This window comes from Egretta garzetta, unplaced genomic scaffold, assembly GCF_000687185.1.
Source record: "Egretta garzetta isolate BGI_Z169 unplaced genomic scaffold, ASM68718v1 scaffold94, whole genome shotgun sequence".
Lineage (NCBI taxonomy): Eukaryota > Metazoa > Chordata > Aves > Pelecaniformes > Ardeidae > Egretta > Egretta garzetta.
In genome coordinates this window covers 655,759-676,239 of record NW_009259683.1, presented here as the reverse complement: position 1 = coordinate 676,239, position 20,481 = coordinate 655,759, and the positions used below count along the sequence as shown (strand labels likewise).

The 20,481-nt window shown below is 43.9% G+C and overlaps 1 protein-coding gene across 2 annotated transcripts in view; it reads left to right on the top strand.

Annotated features, from left to right (window-relative positions):
• The window catches only part of NR1D2 (nuclear receptor subfamily 1 group D member 2), a 23,915-nt gene extending 3,940 nt beyond the window's left edge, over positions 1-19,975 (top strand). Inside the window, exons 2-7 of one of the 2 annotated variants that reach the window (XR_004841969.1) lie at positions 169-257; positions 1,222-1,366; positions 2,915-3,531; positions 8,221-8,406; positions 11,250-11,563; positions 12,287-12,365. Coding sequence is in view for 1 of the 2 variants with exons in the window: in XM_009638625.2 (XP_009636920.2) it covers positions 169-257; positions 1,222-1,366; positions 2,915-3,531; positions 8,221-8,406; positions 12,287-12,497; positions 16,936-17,132 (1,445 nt within the window). In the remaining variant the exon portion in view is untranslated. Of the gene's footprint in view, positions 1-168; positions 258-1,221; positions 1,367-2,914; positions 3,532-8,220; positions 8,407-11,249; positions 11,564-12,286; positions 12,498-16,935 lie in introns of those variants that run through there. The other variant, XM_009638625.2, reaches the window with a different exon arrangement.
• The last annotated feature ends 506 nt before the right edge of the window (positions 19,976-20,481 follow it).

The window sequence follows — 20,481 nt, the reverse complement described above, 5'->3', positions numbered from 1 at the left end:
GTACCTTGCGAACTGTTCAGGGGTTTTGTACATTTTTGTTGTCTGTTCCTCTGCTGTATTTCTTTGTATGTTGAACTTTGCTTTCAGTCCAGGTTTTAAAAGCTGGAAACATGTTCCTGCAGTTGTCATTGGTTTTCTATATCCTTGACTTTTCTGTTCTGATTCTAGAATTTAATGGCATGGTTCTTCTTTGCAAAGTCTGTGGAGATGTCGCTTCAGGATTTCATTATGGTGTTCATGCCTGTGAGGGCTGCAAGGTGAGCTATATTTCTGCTCACCTTTCTGCTCGTGAAATGCTCAAGTTCTCCCCATAGGGGAAAAGGGGTGATACTGCTGAAAAAATACCAGTATGCTTCTCTGCTAAATTTAAATCTGAGAAATTTCAGACGGTCTGTAAGCTGTAGGAAAAGGCAAACCACTCAGCAGTGCACCGCTTTTTCCAAATCTGTGATACTTTCTGTTTTCGCCCCTTGTCCAATCCTGCCTGACCTGGAGTGCATGGCAGAGAACAAGAACTGGGGACAGGTGGTAAGGACCATGTCACGCAAGACATGTCAATGTTAATTGCATTAAGAGAGAGTGGGTGTGAGTTGTCAGCTGGGCTGGGACACAGAACACAACAGCTTTGGAAGAGCAATTCCTTGCCGCGGGGAAAGCCAGAACTGGGTGCTTGCATGTTCACACATCAGTAGGTCTGTATTTTCTGATACTGTGACACTGCAAATGTTGTGTTCTGTGAAGGAGTTTATCAGCTTAAGGTTTATGTGAAAGAACCACCTTTGAAGGCCATATGGTGCAACAGGATGGTTTTGTTGCCAAACTGTGGAGACTGAAGTCAAAAGATCTGATTTTGACTTTCATCTTTGCACTGGATGTCATAGGAGATTGAGGGCATATCTTATAAACTGTCACTACAGTGATAGAGGTAATACTGGAGCTATTTTGCTTTTAGGTGCTGACTATGCAGGGAACAACTTAGCATCTTCTGTAATGAGAAATCGTAACTGGTTTGTGTTATACACAGATCACACATGAAGGGGAAGTAAGTCATGAGGGGTAGCGAGTTCTTTAAAATCACTTGGGGCTGATGGCTCTAAAGCAGCTGATGAGACGCAGTGAGGTTTTCTGTGCTTGCGGAGAGGTGAAGGTTGGCAGGAGTGTTTGACATGAGCTGTAATAACAGTTGTGGGGTTTTTTTGTTTGATTGTTTTTTGTTTACAGGGTTTTTTCAGAAGAAGCATTCAGCAAAATATCCAGTATAAGAAGTGCTTGAAGAATAACAACTGCTCTATAATGAGAATGAATAGGAACAGATGCCAGCAGTGTCGTTTCAAAAAATGCCTGTCTGTCGGGATGTCAAGAGATGGTACGTTACCTTACTGAGCAGTGATCCTCTGAGACGGAATCTGCTGTCCACCTCAAACCCGATTGCTAAGGGTCTTAGTGGCAGAAAACGCAGCCAGCCCTATTGTCAGGGACAGGTTCCCTGTCCGAGAGCATTTAGATCAGCTTGCCTTCTTGCTCCATGACTCTCCTGAGCTGGCAACCTAATACTGGCCGCAGGGCTGTCCTCCTTGCTAAGGCAGGGGGATGCACTGCAGTGGTCTCTTAGGGGGACGGCTGTAACAAGAGTCTCAATTTTGTTCTAATGAGTTAATATTTATAGCTGTATCCTGCCTGAATCTGAACAAGACTCTCTTTGTTTTGTTTTGTTACTGTAGCTTTTTCAATTAAAGGGAATTCTGCCCAAGCTGGTAGCCTTAGAGTAATCACTGTGGAGCCTAAAGAGTATGGTTTGGGTGCATGGGATGGCTCCTTCTTTTTTTTTTTTTTTTTTTTCTTGGAGGGAGGGGGAAGGCAAGGAGGAAAGAGTAATGTTGAGCTGTTGTCTGACCACCTTTCTGGCTATCCACTACTTGTGACTTTTGTTTTTTAAAATGTAATGCTGAAAGTGTAGTTCATTAGGCTGCTACAACTCACTGTCACAAACCAGAACTCCTCCTTCTGTTTCACTTTTTAATTTTCTCGGGTGTTTATTTCACAAGAACTAGGAATCCTGGGCTGTTAATAATTTAGTGGGTGGAGTGTTAAAACTTATTTTAAATAATTGTTCTGAGTCCTTGTCGTGCAGAGGAGTTATTTCATCCCCTAGGCGCTTGTTTGTGCATAAGGTTGCACCTGCTTTAATGAAAGAGATTTAGTTACATTAATGATGGACTACTGCATGAACATAATTACATCAGTCGAAACTGGTTATAAGCCTTTGTAAGGCTGTGGTTGGACAGGACAGTAGAGGCAGCTGTAGATTCCCTAGGACAGGGTCAAAAGTTCTGCAGCCGCAATTATGCCCATCCCCTTGCCAGCAGAAAATGCCCTTGTCAAGGCAAAGTTACCAGGAAAATTTGCCAAGGTAAACTTCATCCAGCATTGATGCTCTTAACTGTTTTGGCAAGTTATATAATTGGTCCATGAGGAGCTGTCTTGTAGGACTTCTATTCAAATATGATATGAACTGTGTTTACGTTCAGTTAATTGTCAGCTGACAAAGTTGTACTGATTTAATTGAATCCATCTTAAAGCCTGATGCTTAATTAACTAACACAACTATGTGTATAGTCCATAGCCAGCTTTGTAGCAAAAGGGGAAAAACGCTTTAGAGATTGTGTTGCTTTAGAGCTGCCTTCTCTTTGTATGTAAACAACAGCATGCATTTCATATCTCATGCCTGTCCCGTGCCCAGGAAGCTCTTTGATTTCAGTGGTAATACCCCTGCTGTAGTACCGGTGCGAGCAATTAAAGTCTTCCCTTAAAAGGCGAGATTTTTGGTTGGGGTATGTAATCTGTGTGTGCTAACACTTTCAGGATTGACTTTTTTTTTTTCTTCCCACCACTTCTCATTTCTCCACCTTGGTAGCTGTTCGATTTGGCCGTATTCCCAAACGTGAAAAACAGAGGATGCTGATTGAAATGCAGAGTGCCATGAAAACCATGATGAACAGTCAGTTCAGCGGTCACTTACCCAATGAAGCATTAACAGAACATCAAGATCAAGCACCTCAAGAAGACCTTTCCTCCAAGCCCAAACAAGAGCGGGAAACCATCAAAAGCCCTTCTCCCCCTCCTAGCACTGACATGGCTAAGGAAGAAGTGATTGGTATGGTCACCAGGGCCCACAAAGACACTTTCATGTACAACCAAGAACAGCCTCAAAGCCCAGCAGAGATGATGCAGCCCCAGAGTGGGGAGAGAGTGTCAAAGAACACTGAGCCGTACATCCTGAGCAGTGAGCACTGTGTCAGTGGCCTTGGTGGCCCTCCGTACCCTGAAAGTGAGCAGCACCTTGGTGGACAATACAAAGGGAGAAGCGCGATGCATTACCCAAGTGGACACGCCATGTGTTTCACAAACAGCCACTGTATGAGCTTCACCAGTGGTTATACTCAGCGACTGTGTGATAGGATCCCAGAAGATGGCTTTTCTCCAAACAAGAATACTACTTACTCTTGCAGCACTGGAGGGAGAATGCATTTGGTATATTGATATCAATTGTTTGATTTGACTTGGTGAAAGGCTTGGTGATGGGTGTGATCCAGCTGTGCCCCTTTAGTCAGCAAAGCTGCACGCAATTGGCACAGCAGCTGAAACTTAAAATAGTGACACAAGTTTGGTAGCGCAATTTGTGATGGAGACTAATGGCTCGAATTGTGTGGAGGATTTGAAGTCACACAAGTGATGGGGTTTCTTGACTCAGTTTTTAGCTGACTGAAAGTAGACTAATGTCAACGAGCTTTGGTTGAAGAAAACTCGGGGTTTTTTAACTGACTAGATGTAAAAATGAAAATGGATGTTAGGAGTTTATAAATTCCCTTCTTCACTCAATCCTCTTGAAGACTTAGTTTTAAAATAATTTACACACTCAGATATGCTGTATTTTCCTTAAAGGTATTCAGAGCAGATTTCTGGGGTGAAACCTCAGGGCTAGGATTTTAAGGCAGTCTGTTTGCATATCTTGCTAATGTGTTCTAAAATTTCTCTTGCCAGGTAGCCTGGGTTGTTTTTTTCTTTGTTGTTTGGTGGGGTTTTTGCTTTATTTTAATGGAGATAGGCTTATTCTGTTCTGGGCAATGTAAAATACAGGCTCAGTGGGACAGGCTATGCATCCTTCTCCCCTAGAACATCTTAAAATCTGAACGGAGGCAGGAGGAAGATGCACCGCTAAACCATTTGAGAGAATTTCAGGGTCTTTTCTGTACTACTTATCCAAGTGAGGCTCTGAACCCACTTCTGGGTGCCTTAGATGACTTCACTAGAGTATTTTCTCACTGAATTCTTAACAAGGATGCTTCCTATTTTCTTGCATATGGTTTTTGGTGGGTTTTTTTTTTCCTTTCCTTAACAGGTCCCTTCCATTTGCCTTGCACCTGCTGTTTCTCTGCCATTCAGGCAACTGGTTCCAAGCCTCTTAAAATACATTGTCCTTCTCTTTATTGCTGGAACCTCCTGGGATGAGAGAACATAACATCTTCATTCTCATCCTGTGCTCCTGTCGAGATGCACGGGCCCCTGACCTTCCTGAAGTACTCGAGCTGCCAGTGTTTTTCTTCCTCCTGGTTAGGAAAGGGTCTTCACAGGTTCTTGAAGGCCCCTGAAAGTCTTCACGTAGTGAAAGCTGTTTGTTTTGATGCTGGATTTCCTTTTTTGTTGTTTTTTGTTTGTTTGTTTGTTTTCTTCTTTGGCTACTGCATATGTGGACCATGCAATCCCTAGCAGGCTCTGACCTTAATTGCAGACTCTGGGCATTACACCATGGCAAACAGTAATCATTCCCAACCTTTCTTCCTTGCAGGGAAAGTATGTGGAGTCACTACAACGGCATTCTTGGCACTCCTGAGCAGCAGAGGCTGAGCCTGTCAGAATGGGCAGGCAGGGAGTGATGCTGCCTGCAGAGGCCCAACCAGTCGGTTTGACCTGTGCATAGCAGCTGCAGGGAGGTTTAACGCAGCCGATGATGAGGAAGCAAATCCGAATCCAGGAGAGCACAGCAGGCCCCCCCCACCGCATCCCTGACATGAGTGGGGGTTTTGCCAGAGAACTCAATGAGAGCAGGATCTGACCAAAATGAGTCCGTAGCTGCAAGGGCGTGTAATTAGGCTCTGAACCAGTACAGAGACAGATGTTTAGGGGTTTGGTTTTTTTCACTCGATACCCCCATAACCAGAAAAGCAGAACAGGTTGTTCCTGAAGAGGTTCCTCTAAAGAGAGCCAGTGACTGCACAAGCTGGCAGCTCCTCCCATAGGAAGGGCTCCTGGGCAGGGATCTCTCAAGAGCTTAGACGTAATACATGGGGGTGGAAAGTGACAGTTTCCCCTCAAGACTGAGTGCCTGGGAGCTAGGGTAAATCATGGTAGGATGAGAAACTGAAGTGCTTTTTGTGTCCGGTTCAGAGCTGGGTGCTGAACCAGACGTTCCTTATTTTAAGAGAGTACCATATTTTTACTAATACCTGCATGAACCGTTGGGGTGTCGTGGACAGAGCAGTGGTTAGTGTCTAGACCTTTCCTTTTGCCAAAACATTTTATGATTTTCAGTTTGTGGAAAAGGTTCTCCTCTACCTCAGAAGTAATCATTTGGTTTGGGGCGTTGTCCTCAGGCACACAAATGGTGTTGTGATTCACAGCTGAACCAAAAAATCTGCAATTCTGTTCCTTGTCTTTTGGGGAGAGCTTTCTGCATATTGACTGCTGCCCAGTTAGTAACTGATACTTGGGGAAAAAAACCCCAAACCAGAGATTTGTATCTGTCTATCTCCATCTTGTTTTTCCTAGCTGTTGCCGAATACATGTGCGCACACATGCTGTTGAATATATTCTTGTAATGGATGTTAGGACCTTCCACACAAAGAATTGCTAGGCAGTTATCAGAACCAAAATGCCCTGCAAAAGCATCGTAACTCTGAGGAATTACTAATCTATTTCTCTGTTTTCTATTTGCTTTGCTGACATTATGGAGGATTACTTACACTGTTTAGTATACTTTTAGGAATACTTAAAGGAATTCTCATCCTTGATGATGACAGGTGAAATGAATATTAAAAGGTTTAAACTTCATTAAAAAATGTAAATTTTAGAAAGCAGAACTGAAAGTATCTCAGGGCGTCTGGTTGGGTTTTACAGAGGGAATTTATTGGCAGTCAGCCTTGGTGGATATGTCTGATCTCATTGTAATGGATTCAGACTTCCCTACTGTACGTTTGTATAAAAGAAAGCATTTTGTCATCTTGCAACTGAGCAAAATTGGAATACCAGTTCCTTGGTCCTTCAGTGATACGTATAAAAGCAAACACATAGGAGAGGAAGGTTGTCCTGGTAATGAGGGTGTAAACCTGTGACTCAGGAAGCCAAGGCTCAGTTCCTTGCTCTGGTGTCGACACCTTCACCACCTTGACGGAATCACTTCCAGTTCCCTGCAAAACAAGAAAGATACATGAATGAATGTAATAGTGACTGTGAGATTACAATCGATTGATTGTGAAATCGCGTTTAACTGTGAGATTACAGGGATAATACAAGTAAGAGAAATCCAGATGTCAGGCATCTCAAGGGGTACTCTCAAGTCTTTTGCTGTAAACAATGGTGTTTCCAAGGTCAGCAAATTTAGAAATAGACTGGTAATGGACTGCCATGAGTTTTTTTTCTTGTTTGTTTGTTTTAAAGGGAGGGAGAAATCCAGTTGCTTTGGGAGTTGGCTGAGGAATACTGATACCTTTCCTTTATGTGTCATTATTATAGAATCATAGAATCATAGAATCATAGAATGTTTTGGGTTGGAGGGGACCACTAGAGGTCATCGAGTCCAACCCCCCTGCAGTCAGCAGGGACACCGCCAACTAGATCAGGTTGCTCAGAGCCCCATCCAACCTGGCCTTGAATGTTTCCAGGGATGGGGCCTCCACTACCTCTCTGGGCAACCTGTTCCAGTGGTTTACCACCCTCATTGTAAAGAATTTTTTCCTTATATCTAGCCTAAACCTACCCCGATTTAGTTTAAAACCATTACCCCTTGTCCTAACGCAGCTGGCCCTACTAAAAAGGTTTTCCCCCTCTTTCCTATAGGCCCCCTTTAGGTACTGAAAGGCCGCAATCAGGTCTCCCCGCAGCCTTCTTTTCTCTAGACTGAACAAGCCCAACTCTCTCAGCCTGTCCTCATAGGAGAGGTGCTCCAGCCCTCGGATCATTTTAGTAGCCCTCTTCTGGACCCGCTCCAACACTTCCATGTCCTTCTTGTGCTGAGGGCTCCAGAGCTGGACGCAGTACTCTAGGTGAGGTCTCACCAGAGCTGAGTAGAGGGGCAGAATTACCTCCCTCGACCTGCTGGCCACGCTCCTCCTGATGCAGCCCAGAGTACGGTTGGCCTTCTGGGCTGCCAGGGCACATTGCCGGCTCATGTCCAGCTTTTTATCCACCAGCACCCCCAAGTCCCTCTCGGCAGGGCTGCTCTCAATCCTTTCTCCCCCCAGGCTGTATTGATACTGGGGGTTACCCCATCCCAGGTGCAGGACCTTGCCCTTGGCCTTGTTGAACCTCATGAGGTTCACACAGGCCCACCTCTCCAGCCTGTCCAGGTCCCTCTGGATGACATCCCGGCCTTCTGGTGTGTCAACCGCACCACTCAGCTTGGTGTCATCTGCAAACTTGCTGAGGGTGCACTCTATCTCACTGTCCAAGTCATTGATGAAGATGTTGAACAGCACCGGTCCTAGTACGGACCCCTGAGGGACACCACTTGTCACCGGTCTCCATCCGGACATTGTGCCGTTGACCACTACCCTCTGGACACGACCATCCAGCCAGTTCCTTATCCACCGAACAGTCCACCCATCAAATCCATAGCTTTCCAATTTAGAGAGAAGGATGTTGTGGGGGACCGTGTCAAAGGCCTTGCAGAAGTCCAGATAGATGACGTCTGTTGGTTGTCCCTTGTCCACTGATGCTGTCACTCCATCATAGAAAGTCACCAGGTTTGTCAGGCAGGACTTGCCCTTGGTGAAGCCATGCTGGCTATCTCGAATTATCTCCCTGGCCTCCATGTGCTTTAGCATAGCTTCTAGCTTATTATTATGAAGTTGTCTTGAAGAATAAACCTATTTCTTTCAAGCAGTTGTCAGTATTTGGATTTATATCTTTAAGAGTTGTTTTCTGTGTATGTTTTGTAAACACCAGGTCTGCCCAATGAGTAAGACTCCCCACGTGGACCCAAACAAGTCTGGCCATGAAGTCTGGGAAGAGTTTTCCCTGAGTTTTACCCCTGCGGTGAAGGAAGTGGTGGAGTTTGCCAAGCGCATCCCCGGTTTCCGAGATCTCTCTCAACATGACCAGGTTAATCTTCTGAAGGCTGGAACCTTTGAGGTGAGACCATTGTGTGTGTAGTGTAGACCTGACAAGCCTGCATTAGTCTGACTCCCTTAAGAACAAAAATAAATAGAACTGGATTATACTGGGCAAAACCAGCTTCTTCATGGATGCTAGCTCTGAGCTTTTCTTAAGCGGATGGTGTCCAGTGCTTCTCTTTGGTCAGATCTCGGTGAGCTGTCCCTCTTCCAAGTAGCTCAAAAGTGCTCAGCCCTTTTACCCTTTCCTCTTCCCTGGGCATTAATAAATGGCTCACGAGGAGTTTCTTGGTTTTTTATAGCAGCGGTTACTTTGATAGCTACCTTTGCTTAGCCTGGAGAGAAGCAGCCTGCATCTGGAAGGGTGGATAGTTTAGAAAGCTATCTGTTGACTGAACAGTTTTGTAGAGGAACATGGTTTTTGCTCTGTATGTCCTCCTTTCTGCCACTGCTCCCTGCCAAAGCCAGAGCATCCATTCTGACCAGTCAGCACTAGCCTTTGCTGGCAACTGGGGGTCGCTGAAGTCTACATTTCCAAAGCAGTAACACTGATAACTAGCTGTAGTGCTGCCACCCTGTAGATGCTGTGTACCAGCTGCAGCCTGAGACTAATCCCACCAGGTCCTCGTGGTTGATTTCACCCAATTGCGAGCATGAAGTACATGTGAATTAGTGGTGTTAAATTGGGAACAATAGCAGAGAGCTTGGTGCTGGGACCTTTACTTAAGGTTTTAGTTGCTCTTCCAGACTCTTGCGTCTGTTGGAGACCATAAGTATTCAGATATGAAGTTCAAATATAGAGGGCCAGAGGAGCTGAAGTCCCAAGTACTCAATGTTACTATGCTTTTCTGGGGAGGGCATGGTTAGTCATGCTTTTGCTCTTGTTTACTTGATTTATTCTTTCAAAGAGGTATGCTGGATTTTGTATTTACCTGAAATGAAGACATTTCTCATGTAATGTGCTGGGTCTTTCATCTGCATTTATACAGCCCAGTTCTAAAATGGATAATTGTTGGGTTGGAAGGTACAAGTTCTACTGGAAGGCTTAGTGTCTGGAGCGTGTCAGTTTCTTTGTTTCTTCCATTTTGCTGTCATGTATTTTTTGCCATTATATTTACTCTTGGTGTTTTAATATTCATCTATAACTCCTGTAGCTAAGGGCTGTATTTTCACTTCTTCAGCTACAGCCTCTTACATTGCTGTTCACAGTACACAAGCGTGTTGGTTCCTTCCTCTGCAAAGTGGTACACTGTCCAGAGCCCTCAAGGAGGGTGGAAAGTCCGGCTTGAACTGTTCCTATAACATAAAGCCAAACCTTTGTGTTTTGCAAGTAAAATGTTTTGTCTTGGCCTTTTCTTCACCTCAAGCTTTTCTCAAGCCTCATTCGTATGCCCTTTTGCCAGTTACAAACACTGCTGATAAGAAGGTTTCTATATCCAGGGGAATTAATAATAATAATGTATGGCTGCATGCTTATCCCTATTCACTTGCTTACAAGAAACATGAATGATTTCAGTTAGTGAGCTGGTACTTGTAGTTAAAGGCCTATGTGGCATCTTAGCAACAGGGAAAAAAAAAAATTACCAAAAACAATGCTGCAGAGCAGTGGGGAAAAAAACCAAAACAGGATTAATGAAACCATTGCAACAGAGGCAAAAGCATCTTTAAAGCCTGATACATACAAGGTAATTTCTGTCTTTTGGGTAACTAAACTCTAGGATACCACAACCTTTGCATGTTAATGGAAGAACCTGAGTAAAAGTACTGCCTTGAGCCTGGTTTGGCTCTCTTGGGCACCAGTGTGTGGCTCTCTTGGCACTGTGCTTACCAGCAGCTCGTATTCAAGGAGCGCTTGTTCATTTGGGGGTAAGATGACACATAGAGACAATGTTGGTGCAGAAACATCGTAGCTATATGTATTCACACACATGGAAGCTAAAAAGTCCTCTACTGGGAGTACTGGGGAGCTGAGTATATCCTGGTGGCATTTGCATGGCTTTGTTACGGCAGCCAGCTCAGAAACAGCAGTGAGCCTAAAATAAGGAACTTAACTGGATTTTAATGAGTCGTGTTCCTCCCCCCCACCTCTGCAAGCCCCCACTCCAAATGTAGTTGATGGTAGAGCTAACAAGCCCCTTGGATCCATTGGGGTAGTGACTCAGTTTCTCCACAGGCTCACAAAGTTTGTCATCTGGCTGCAGGTGGTGGGGAAGTGAGCAAGTACTTAACCTGTGTGGAGGTTTTTGTGTGGTTATATTGCTGTGGTCAGGTGGTAGGCTTGATCAGGTAGATCCTCAGCGTGCACAAATAGGAGTCTGGCTTGAAGTGAAACAGGAAGAATCAATTATATGCTATGCCATAGTCTAAAGTGTTCTTCCTTGGGTTAGAATGGTGACATTGACATCTATAGGCGAGGTCTTTTGCCTTAGTATGAAGTCAACACAGCTTCACAGGCTTCAGTTGTGAATACCAGCATTAATACTGGTTGCTCATTATTTAAAGTTCATGTTTCTGAAGCCCAGTTCCGTAACGGGAATACAATTTTGAACTGAAAGGTTGTTGAGTACCTGGTGGGTCCCTGCTAACGCAGAAGTTCAGCTCTGTCTGTCTGCCGTTTGTCTCCTTTCATTGTATTCTGAGGGCTTCTGCACCTAGGTTTCTGCCTAGGTTTCTGCACTCTGTAGTTAATGTCGTCAAAGGACATAGAGCTTAGCTGACAAAGGTGAATAGTGCTCATGTATCCAACAAGATTGCTGCATGTCATTTGGCTGTTAAAATTTAGGAGCAGGTCATGTAATGTGCATGAATGGTGTTTGAATTGTCAAACATTTTGATTTTTTTTTTGAACCTTCCTTTTTTAAGCTTGTCAAAGGCACTAGTCTTTGCTGAAAACCTGGTTCTCCTCTCATCTGTAGTAAACACTTAAATTAATGCAGTTATGTAGGGTAAGCGAGAAGAGACAGCTGTCACACCAAGAGATTACAGCAAGTATGAAGTTATAAGCAATGCCAGTTGGTTCATTTTCTCCAAATAAGAAGGCTGTTCTGTGCAACTTAAACCTTGAAAATGTAAATAAGGTTGTTGAACATGAGCAAATGAAACTTTGCAAGCCATTCCAGAGGGAAACATTTCACAGTACGACTGAGAAACCGCAAGAGAAATTTCAGCCCAGAGGGGTAAGTTCAGCACATGTCAACTGCTCCAGCCCAGGTGCTTATACCAAAGGGGTATTCCCAGCTGCAGCTACAGACCAGGTGCTGTTTCAAGCCCTGCTTCCCTAGCCTTTTGAAGGCTGTACATGCGGCTCCTTTCTACCAGAGCTCATTAACATTCCTGTGGGTACAGCGATGCGGCATGGTACTTTCCCAAAGAATGCCTAGTGGGCCAGATCATCAGGTGGTGTAAATCAGCATTGTTTCAATGGAGCTGCTTCAGTTTACGCCAAGCGAGAATCTGGTTCAATACCTTCATTTTGCTCCTCATAAGTGTGGCCAAGAAAACATTTCTTTTAATGCTCTGTAATGCCTTTGGCTGTTGGTGGCTTAAGCAAGTTGTCCTACTGGCATATTTATGAATGGCGTTGTCTTTGTGGCTCAGGCTGTCTGAGGCTTAAATTCTGATTTTCTTCCCTTTCATGTGCTGTAGCCCCTCCCCTGCATCCACTTGCTAATTTTTTCACTTGTTTGTTTCTCTCAGACTACTGGGCCAGAGCTTGCACTGTTTTTTACAGCTCAATAGCATGCTGACAGTTTCTGTATACAATGCTTGTACAATGGTTAATGAGACAGTTTGAATGATGTTAGAAGGTTTGATTTTTTTTTTTTTTTTTTTTTCCTTTGGCTTTTCTGGAAATCCACTTATATTTATCTGGTTTTGTTCTTCTTTTTTTCTTTCACCAGGTTTTAATGGTACGGTTTGCATCTTTGTTTGATGCAAAGGAACGTACCGTCACCTTCCTGAGTGGAAAGAAGTACAGTGTGGATGACTTGCATTCAATGGGAGCCGGTGATCTGCTCAACTCAATGTTTGAGTTTAGTGAGAAACTAAATGCCCTGCAACTTAGTGATGAGGAAATGAGTTTGTTTACAGCGGTTGTCCTGGTATCTGCTGGTAAGGAGAGAAAGTTAACTTGCACCTTTGCCAAATTTTGAATATGGCTCTCTGCTAAAAGATTTCTGTAGAATGTATACCCTGTTATTTCATGTCTAAGTGCAATTTAGTAGGTTTTAAGCTACTAGCAGCCTGTAATTTACTTTTTTACATACCTGCTCTTTCTAATACTGCCTTTTGGAAGAATGTGACAATGGGCTTATATTTTCCTGCTGCTTCCTATAGAATGCAAAAATACACCTCATAGCTGCCCGCTAGCCGTTTAGAAGCTATTTGTCTGACTCACCTAAGTTTCACAGGACAGCATCAGTGAAATTACTCCTGACTTGCATAGCCTAAGTCTTGGGATAAGGTGGTATTTTTACTTCCAAGTATCGTCACTGCAGTCTACTGCATATCTTAAGTCTAAATCCAACAGTTTGATCTCTGCCTATGTCAGCAAGAAAGCCCTATTTATCTGCATCGTGACTTCTTACCGCTAAAGGTCTGCCAATCCACTAACATCTTCACCAGCCTCGTATCTTGTTTCAGTCCCTGGGTATACAGAACACCCTGGCCCAGATTCAAAGAAGGATTAAGCACCTACTTCTGTAGTATTATCTAAAGCCTCAAATTAGGCACATTAGCTCTGCATATAATGCCTGGAATACAAGATGCTAGTAGTGCCCACTTAAAACAAGCCAGCATTTGGGGGCCACTCTCTTCTTCCACATGAGTGATTTAGACCCACATCTTTCTTATCAGGGAGGGGCACCCCAGGCATGGTGCTGTAGGCACATGAAGCCTCTGTAAACAAGGTAGGACAGTTCAGTCTAATCGCTTTGTGCATGGCCTAACTGAAATGTGATAGCACAGGATGGGGCAGCTGTAGTCTCTTCAATTTGTAAGTGGTGGTAATGAGCAGAGGGTGGTGCAGAGTTTGCAAGCTTTGAAAGCCAGAATGAATGGCAGCGTGAAGGAAGCATGGCACTGTAGTCTGTTGGTGAAAATGTTCAGGTAGCAGAGAAGAAATCTGGGGGTTTAGTTGCTTTTCCAGACTGCGCTTTACATATTCTATCTTTCAAAAACTAAATTGACGAGGACTGGAGACAACCTTTAAAACAAGGACTGAGAACCAGGCCTCTTCCCCTCCTTGTGCAATGTCGTAGCTAGGCTACAGCCACTCTTCTTGCTTGCTCAGCTGCTGGGCCCTAGAATATGACAATCTCTGTGCCACCTGTTTTTAAGGTAAGTGGCTGTATCTGTTCTGTTAAATATGCTTCTAGCAGAGAACCAGCCCCGCGCAGCCTTTTAAGCACTGCTCCGTGCTGTTGCTAGCTCCCAGTAGGGCCTGGCTTAGCTTAGGGATGGTGTGTAACATGTACAGCATGTAATGTCAGAGCTGTGCAACACGACAAAAAGAGGAGGTATTCACTATTCAGGCTTCTTGCAGCTGCTGAGGATTTTTCAGATCATAGCTTTGGACATTATTGCTACCTATCTTGGCTCCCTTGTGATCTGATCTGCAGTCTGTTCACAGCTTTCCCCAGACATCGTCACAAAATACTTCTAGGGTCTCATAAACTACAACTTCATTAGTCTTTCAGCGTTTGGGCCCAAACTTGCATTTGTACCATATTCCAGACACAGTAGTAACCTTGATGGTTGCTGTGAGTCCATCAGTTTTCAGCTCAGCTTCACTCCGTAGCTTGCAACTGAATTGAAATGCTGCAGTCATTACTTGCACAAGTGAGTAAGCGAGCAAGGTTCATGCTTGAGCAGGTACCTCAGAAGAACAGAGTGACCCCAACAGAGCTCCTGGGGAAGGTGCTCACAGTGCAAGGGCTTGCCGGGAGGAGAAGGTGCTAGTAGAACTGAAGGATTGTGTGCATCTGTTGATTAAACAGGTCTGGAAAGACAGACCCCCTGCACGCCCCTACCCCCCGCCCCAAGGGAGGAGTGTGACCCAGAGAGTCATTTCCCATAGGGTGGAGGCAGAGTTCAATTGGAGAAGGAGGAATTGCTGAGGAACAGTATCAGAGAGCATGACATGGAGATGCAGGCAAAGGCAAAAGATGCTGTAACTGGAAGAAGAACTGAAGGCATGAAGACTTCTTCATCTCAGAATGAAAACAAGAGAAGACTGAAAGGAGGATAGTGTAGTAGTCAAGATTTACACCAGTTCCAGAAGCAGACAGGAGTGTGTGACTGTTGAATCCTGATTAAGTGATCTAGAATATGAAATACCATGCTAAACTCATGAAAAAATCTTTTTAAAAGATTTTCAGGTTTTTTTTTAAAAAAAAAAGGCCAGTGGAAAAAAAGAAATGTTTGTAAGTCTCTAACAGTGCTAGCGGGGAGAACGCTTGTCAGAAGCATCTTCACGTAACACTGGATGAATAACCACTCTTAGGAGGTGTATTTAGAATGTGCAGAAAGAAGCAGCAGGGGTAGTAGCAAGGAATGGCTGTAACTGTGTACATCTTCTTGTTTTGGTATCATGGCAAAGAAAGGCAAAGCAGGGCCATACAGTGAAGATGTAGGAGTGTTTCTGCTGGTGCTGAGGAATTACCTTGGTACCATTCCAAAACTAAAGGAATGCTTCACCTCTGGCTTCAGTTAGCTGGATGCGTTGAAGATGGAGGGGAGATAGCAAGATGGATGATGGGCACTGCAGAAGGAAGAAGCAAGGTGGAAACAAAGCTGAAAGATTGTGGTTTCTGCAAGTCTAAAGACCAGATAATCTCTTAACTGAGGGTGATGCCTTGTCGTAGAATAATAATATAAAATACACACCCTCCATTATTCTCTCTTACTGGGATAGTACTAACAAAAACTTCTGCTGGCCACTGGGAGCAACTGGAAGTAGGCTGAGAGGGAGAAGAAAGACTTGGACTAACAGAAGAGAGGAGACTACAGTAACTCACCTGAGGCAGCCAGGAGAGGCTGGACTGCATTCTTCTGCCTTCAGAGGCAAGGCAGTACCACTGTCACTGTACAGAGCTCTTGAGAAACCTCATCTGGCGTATTCTGTGCAAACGTCATCATGCCTGCTCAGGACAGAGCAAACGTAAAGGTTTTGCGAAGTGGGGGGCAAGTGGGTTAGATGATTTAACAAATAAAGGCAGAGCGGCACCTCTTCACTCATGCTCTCTTGGAGAGCAGCTATCAAACCTAATGGATAGTCTTCACAGAAGAGTGGAGTATGTGCTAATAAACATTGTCTGTAATTAATCAGAGTTCCTAGCTATTAGAGTAGAAGGTTCTGGAACAATCTTTCTAGAGGAACAAGACACATTCACTGTTTCAAGATGGATCCTTAAGTGGGTTGTGTAATAGTTTTTCCCATAGTGGTAGGGAACTGCAATGAACAGTCCAGGAGGACTTCCTAGAGTCTGCTCACCTGAGGTGTCCGATTGGCTTGACACTGACAGCATAAGGAAGGGATTCCCCCTCTGACTGTATGATCTGACTCACTGCTACTCCAGAAAGCTCTTGTCATCCTGCGTCCCAGTTCTGTGAAGTGCTTAAGTACATGTACACATCAAAGCACATTTCTGTTCGTGTCCGTCACTCGTGGATGTATGTGCCCTGCTGAATTTATATAGCGTTTAAGAAGGGACGCTACAGCTTGGAAAAAAACAGCTACTGTGCATGGTTATTAGGTGAGATGTTCTGCTTAAAAAATCACCCTTTTAAGCTGCTTACTTGGGTTGCACCTAAGGATAACAGGCATGTTCTTAAATACAGCTTTCTTGAAAAAGATGCTTTAGGCATGGGGTGAGTGCAGTATGCGAAAGCATAATATTTTTCTTGTCATTGAAGTTCTTCTTTTCTTCCTCAGTTGGGAATTTTTAGGTCCATCACGTTTCATTTTCTGTAAGTGCTTCTGAACGCCCTCAGAAATAGTGCCCAGTCGTGTCCAGGCTTGTACTCCCTTTGCCCCTGGGGATCCTATTGTGCAGACATGAGCGTGGCTTGTCCTGGGTGGGATTTCCTCCTCAACCACGAACCTCCGGTTTAAGTTTAGGGTTTTGTGTCCAGCCCTGAGACACGTTTGGAATTTTTACTTCTGTGTGCCCTCTCTCTCTCCTTGTGTTGAAAGTTGGGATTCAGTGAAATATTCAAGCACGTGCTTCAATCTGTCCTTTTCTGGAGCTGTGGGTAAGTGATTACAGAAAAGGCGATCGAACGCTACCAGTTCAGTGTGAGGTTACTACTTTGCAAAGTTGACACTAAATAATGTTTGAGAGACTTTTGGTATGTGGGTTTGAAACTTCTGGCATAAGTATTTAATTTTTCTTGTGCTTCTTAATTTACTGAGTGGTTCTTGCAGTGGCTTTATGTTGCAGACTACCTCTGTTCAGTCTCTCTCTTTTTTTTTTTTTCTTTTTTTTTTTTTTTTTTTTTCTTTTTCCCCTCCCCCTTCTCTCTTTTCCCCCTGCCCCTTTCTCTTTAGATCGCTCTGGAATAGAAAATGTCAATTCTGTGGAGGCACTTCAGGAAACACTAATCCGTGCATTAAGGACCTTAATCATGAAAAATCACCCAAACGAAGCCTCTATTTTCACAAAACTTCTTTTGAAATTACCTGACTTGCGTTCCTTAAACAACATGCACTCTGAAGAACTCTTGGCCTTTAAAGTTCACCCATAGGCCTTTAGGTCTCATTTGTACTTGGACTTGCCTCGTGTTAAACTGTTTTGTGCTAAAATATGTATTTATACAGTTGTACCACTTGTTGGAGAGGGAGAGTTCACAGACTGTAAGCAATTGATAGCTGTCCCATAACCATGCAATAACGCTTCAGCAGGTGCTTTCAGCTAACGGCGGCGCAGCATGCAGAGTCCTCAAAGACCTCCAGACCCAGCCGTGCTGCACGTCTGCAGAAGAGGTTGCGATGAGCCCGAGTATCTATGGACTGTTCTTTCACTTAGAAAAAAGAACCACCACTGCCCTCTCATGTAAACTGAACGCAAAATAGCTGTGTATGTGCATACGGAGCATGGAATGGGGTGGGAACAATCCTGCGCTAATAGGAAAATGGAAGAGCTGATTTAATTGGTCTTTCACGTATCTAATAGATGTACGTCCGTGTCTCTTGATAACTCACTCATGGTTTCACTGTTGTTATTCCATTAAACCCGATGGAGTGATTTCAGCCTGCACCAACTCTTCACTGAGCGTGTGTTCATGCCATGTGTATATAATATAAATAGTTAAGTAATGAGTGTTTATGGCTATATAAAGTACAGAGTTGTGTGTATATATGTGTATGTATATAAATAGTTCTATACATAAAGTATACATATAATTTCTTCACAATATTTTAAACTGTGAAGGAATTTAAACTTAAAACAGAAGGTGATCTATGGAAAGAACCAAATAGATGCACTTTGCATATTGCTGAACTAATTATCTGAGCATTTCTAATTTTTAGAAAACATCAAATTTGCATTAATATGCTGTGTTTGTTAATTTAAAAAACAAAAAAATAACAGAGTGGCACCAAAGGGGTGGAGTCAGCTTCAACTTCCAGAATGGGTTCGTAGAGAATCTCAAGTGGAGATGGTTGGTTGTGACACTAACGAGAGTGATTGTCTATTGCCACTGAGGTTAAAGAAGCACCAGATGCTCTTCAAAAACTTCAGCACAGCCAAAAAGAAACTGTCAGATGAGTAACAGCATCTATCAGAAAAAACAAAAAAAATGGGAAAAATGTATCCGTGGTTGCGTTTGGGTGTATGTGTGTGTTCTGGAACCATTTATTTCTTGCAATACATCATTTTGCTGCTTCATTGCTAAAAGAGAACTGAACACAGAAATGTGAGATTCCCCATGTCTTTTCACAATTTGGGCTTTGTGGTTCCCATGCCTGTTCTTCTGGAGCTCTCCATTGGCGCGTGTGTGTGTATGTATGTGCAGAGAAGGTGCACTGGATGGTCTGGATTTTTTTCTTAAAAAAACCACCACAAAACCCAAACAAACAAATGGGACTTCTTTTTTTTTTGTTGTTTATGCCAGTAGCAAATTACCAAGCAGATCCTCAAGGCTTAAGATTCTGCTGCTTTCCCATCTCGGAAAGTGGCTCTCTATGGGTTTTCTCCATTTGTAGCAGGACCTGGCACCAGAACAGAGAGATTACAAAAAGTCAAAGCAGTTGTGTTAATTAGTTATGTTTTGCTAACGTGGGAAGAAGACGCTCCATTACCCTTGTGTTTAGTTAACTTCCCTTAGAGGTAGCCCTCTGGGTCTCTCATGTTCGGTAATGCTACCCTGCGGAGGGAGAGACCCCTCGGTTTGTTACCGCATGCAGGTCTATGCGGTGGTTGAGGCCAGGAGCCAGAAAAGCCGCCAGACTGCAGAGCTCCTCCGGGCCGTGCAGCAGCAGCTCTCGCCCAGCAGCGAGGCGATGGGAGCCCTCGTGCCTGCCGCGGAGCTGGGGCGTCGGGGAGCCAGGCAGAGGAGGGGAGGATCCCCCCCTGCCATGGCTTCCCTCACCTTTGGGACAGGGGATTTCCCCTGGGAAAGTGGCAAGGAGTGCTGGCCGGGGGGCTGAGAGCAGGAGGGGGCAGGTGCTGAGTGAGAGCTGGGGAAAATTCGGCTTTACCCTTGGCAGGGGAGCAGAAGAGCCCAGCCTGTCCCTTACTCCACAGCTGCAGCAGGGAGCGGTGTCCTCCTGCTTCAAGCTACTTTAACCACTGGATAATGGCCCCGTAATACATACGGTTTTGCTATCCAAATGTGCTGTCGGGGCATATTGTCCTAATTTCTGTTAACAGTCTGCATCTTACCAGTATTATTTGTTTGAGAGCTTCACTGAATTTTGCATTGAACCATTCAGACTTTAGGAAGGACACGGTCACGTGTCTTGTATTATTTAGGAGCTGAAACGACTTCTGTGTAGACCCCGTTTCAAATGTGGAAAGTACAGGTAACCCTTGGTTGTTTTGGGAAGGAAGGAGGCTTCTTACAGAGATTGCCACCCTACAACTGTGTTTTGTTGTGTTTTGGTTTGGTTTTTATTTTTTATTTTTTTCCTTCTTAAAACTGTATTATTAAGCCTTTAGGAATGTATAACCAGGACTGAGTAATTACTGCTTATTAAATTTTTAGTTAGATTGACTATGTATGCCTATAGATAGATACTCTAACTTGTGCAATTCCGTTCGAAATAATCTTCCTGTACATAATGGAAAAACTCATATAACAGAAAAAAAAGCCCCAAACAGATTGACTTGAACAAAAAAGCTGATTAAAAGTACGGTTCAAAAGTGACCCACGTATGATAAACCCTAGCTGGACTCTTAGAAGAAAATGGAACCTCATCGTGTTAGCTGTGTATTGTGAGCTCTTCTTTTACTGTGTCACTGGTTATACACTTGTTAAACGCTGAGACAATAGACTTCATGCCAGGCATTTGAGTACTGTAGATTGGGTCATTGCTGAAAGATTAATGTACTGTATGACTTAAAGGAAATTTTTATTCTTGATTTTATTCTTGATTTTGTTCCTGTTTTAAAAGATTAAATATGGGCATTATGTCAGCGAGCTGAACCGTGTTTCTGCGTTCTTTGCGGTTTTCTGTACGAAATCTGGAGGGGAGGGTGAGATGCTGAGGCTGATGGGAAGCAGCAGTAATGGCCGAGAACATCAGCTGCTGTAAGGTCACGGGGGCTGCACCAGCTCATGGTGGCTGGGAGCCCGCATCTCGGTCCACCCGTGATACTGGTCTGTCTGGCCAGGTGGTTGGACAGGGTTTTCTGGTGCACGTCGCTTACTACAGTTAGCAAACTTTTTTGGGGTAGTGTCATTAAAATAGATGGTTATTTTAAACACCATTACATTTCAAGAGTATAGCCTTGTGACTGAAAAAATGTACATGGTTTAGTTTTTGGTAAAGACCAGTCTTAAAGCAAGGTTATAAGGGGTAGTTGGAAAACAGCACACAAAGGGCAAAGACCTGTTTCGTTTTTCCAACTTGATTTCCTAGTTTGAAGTGTTT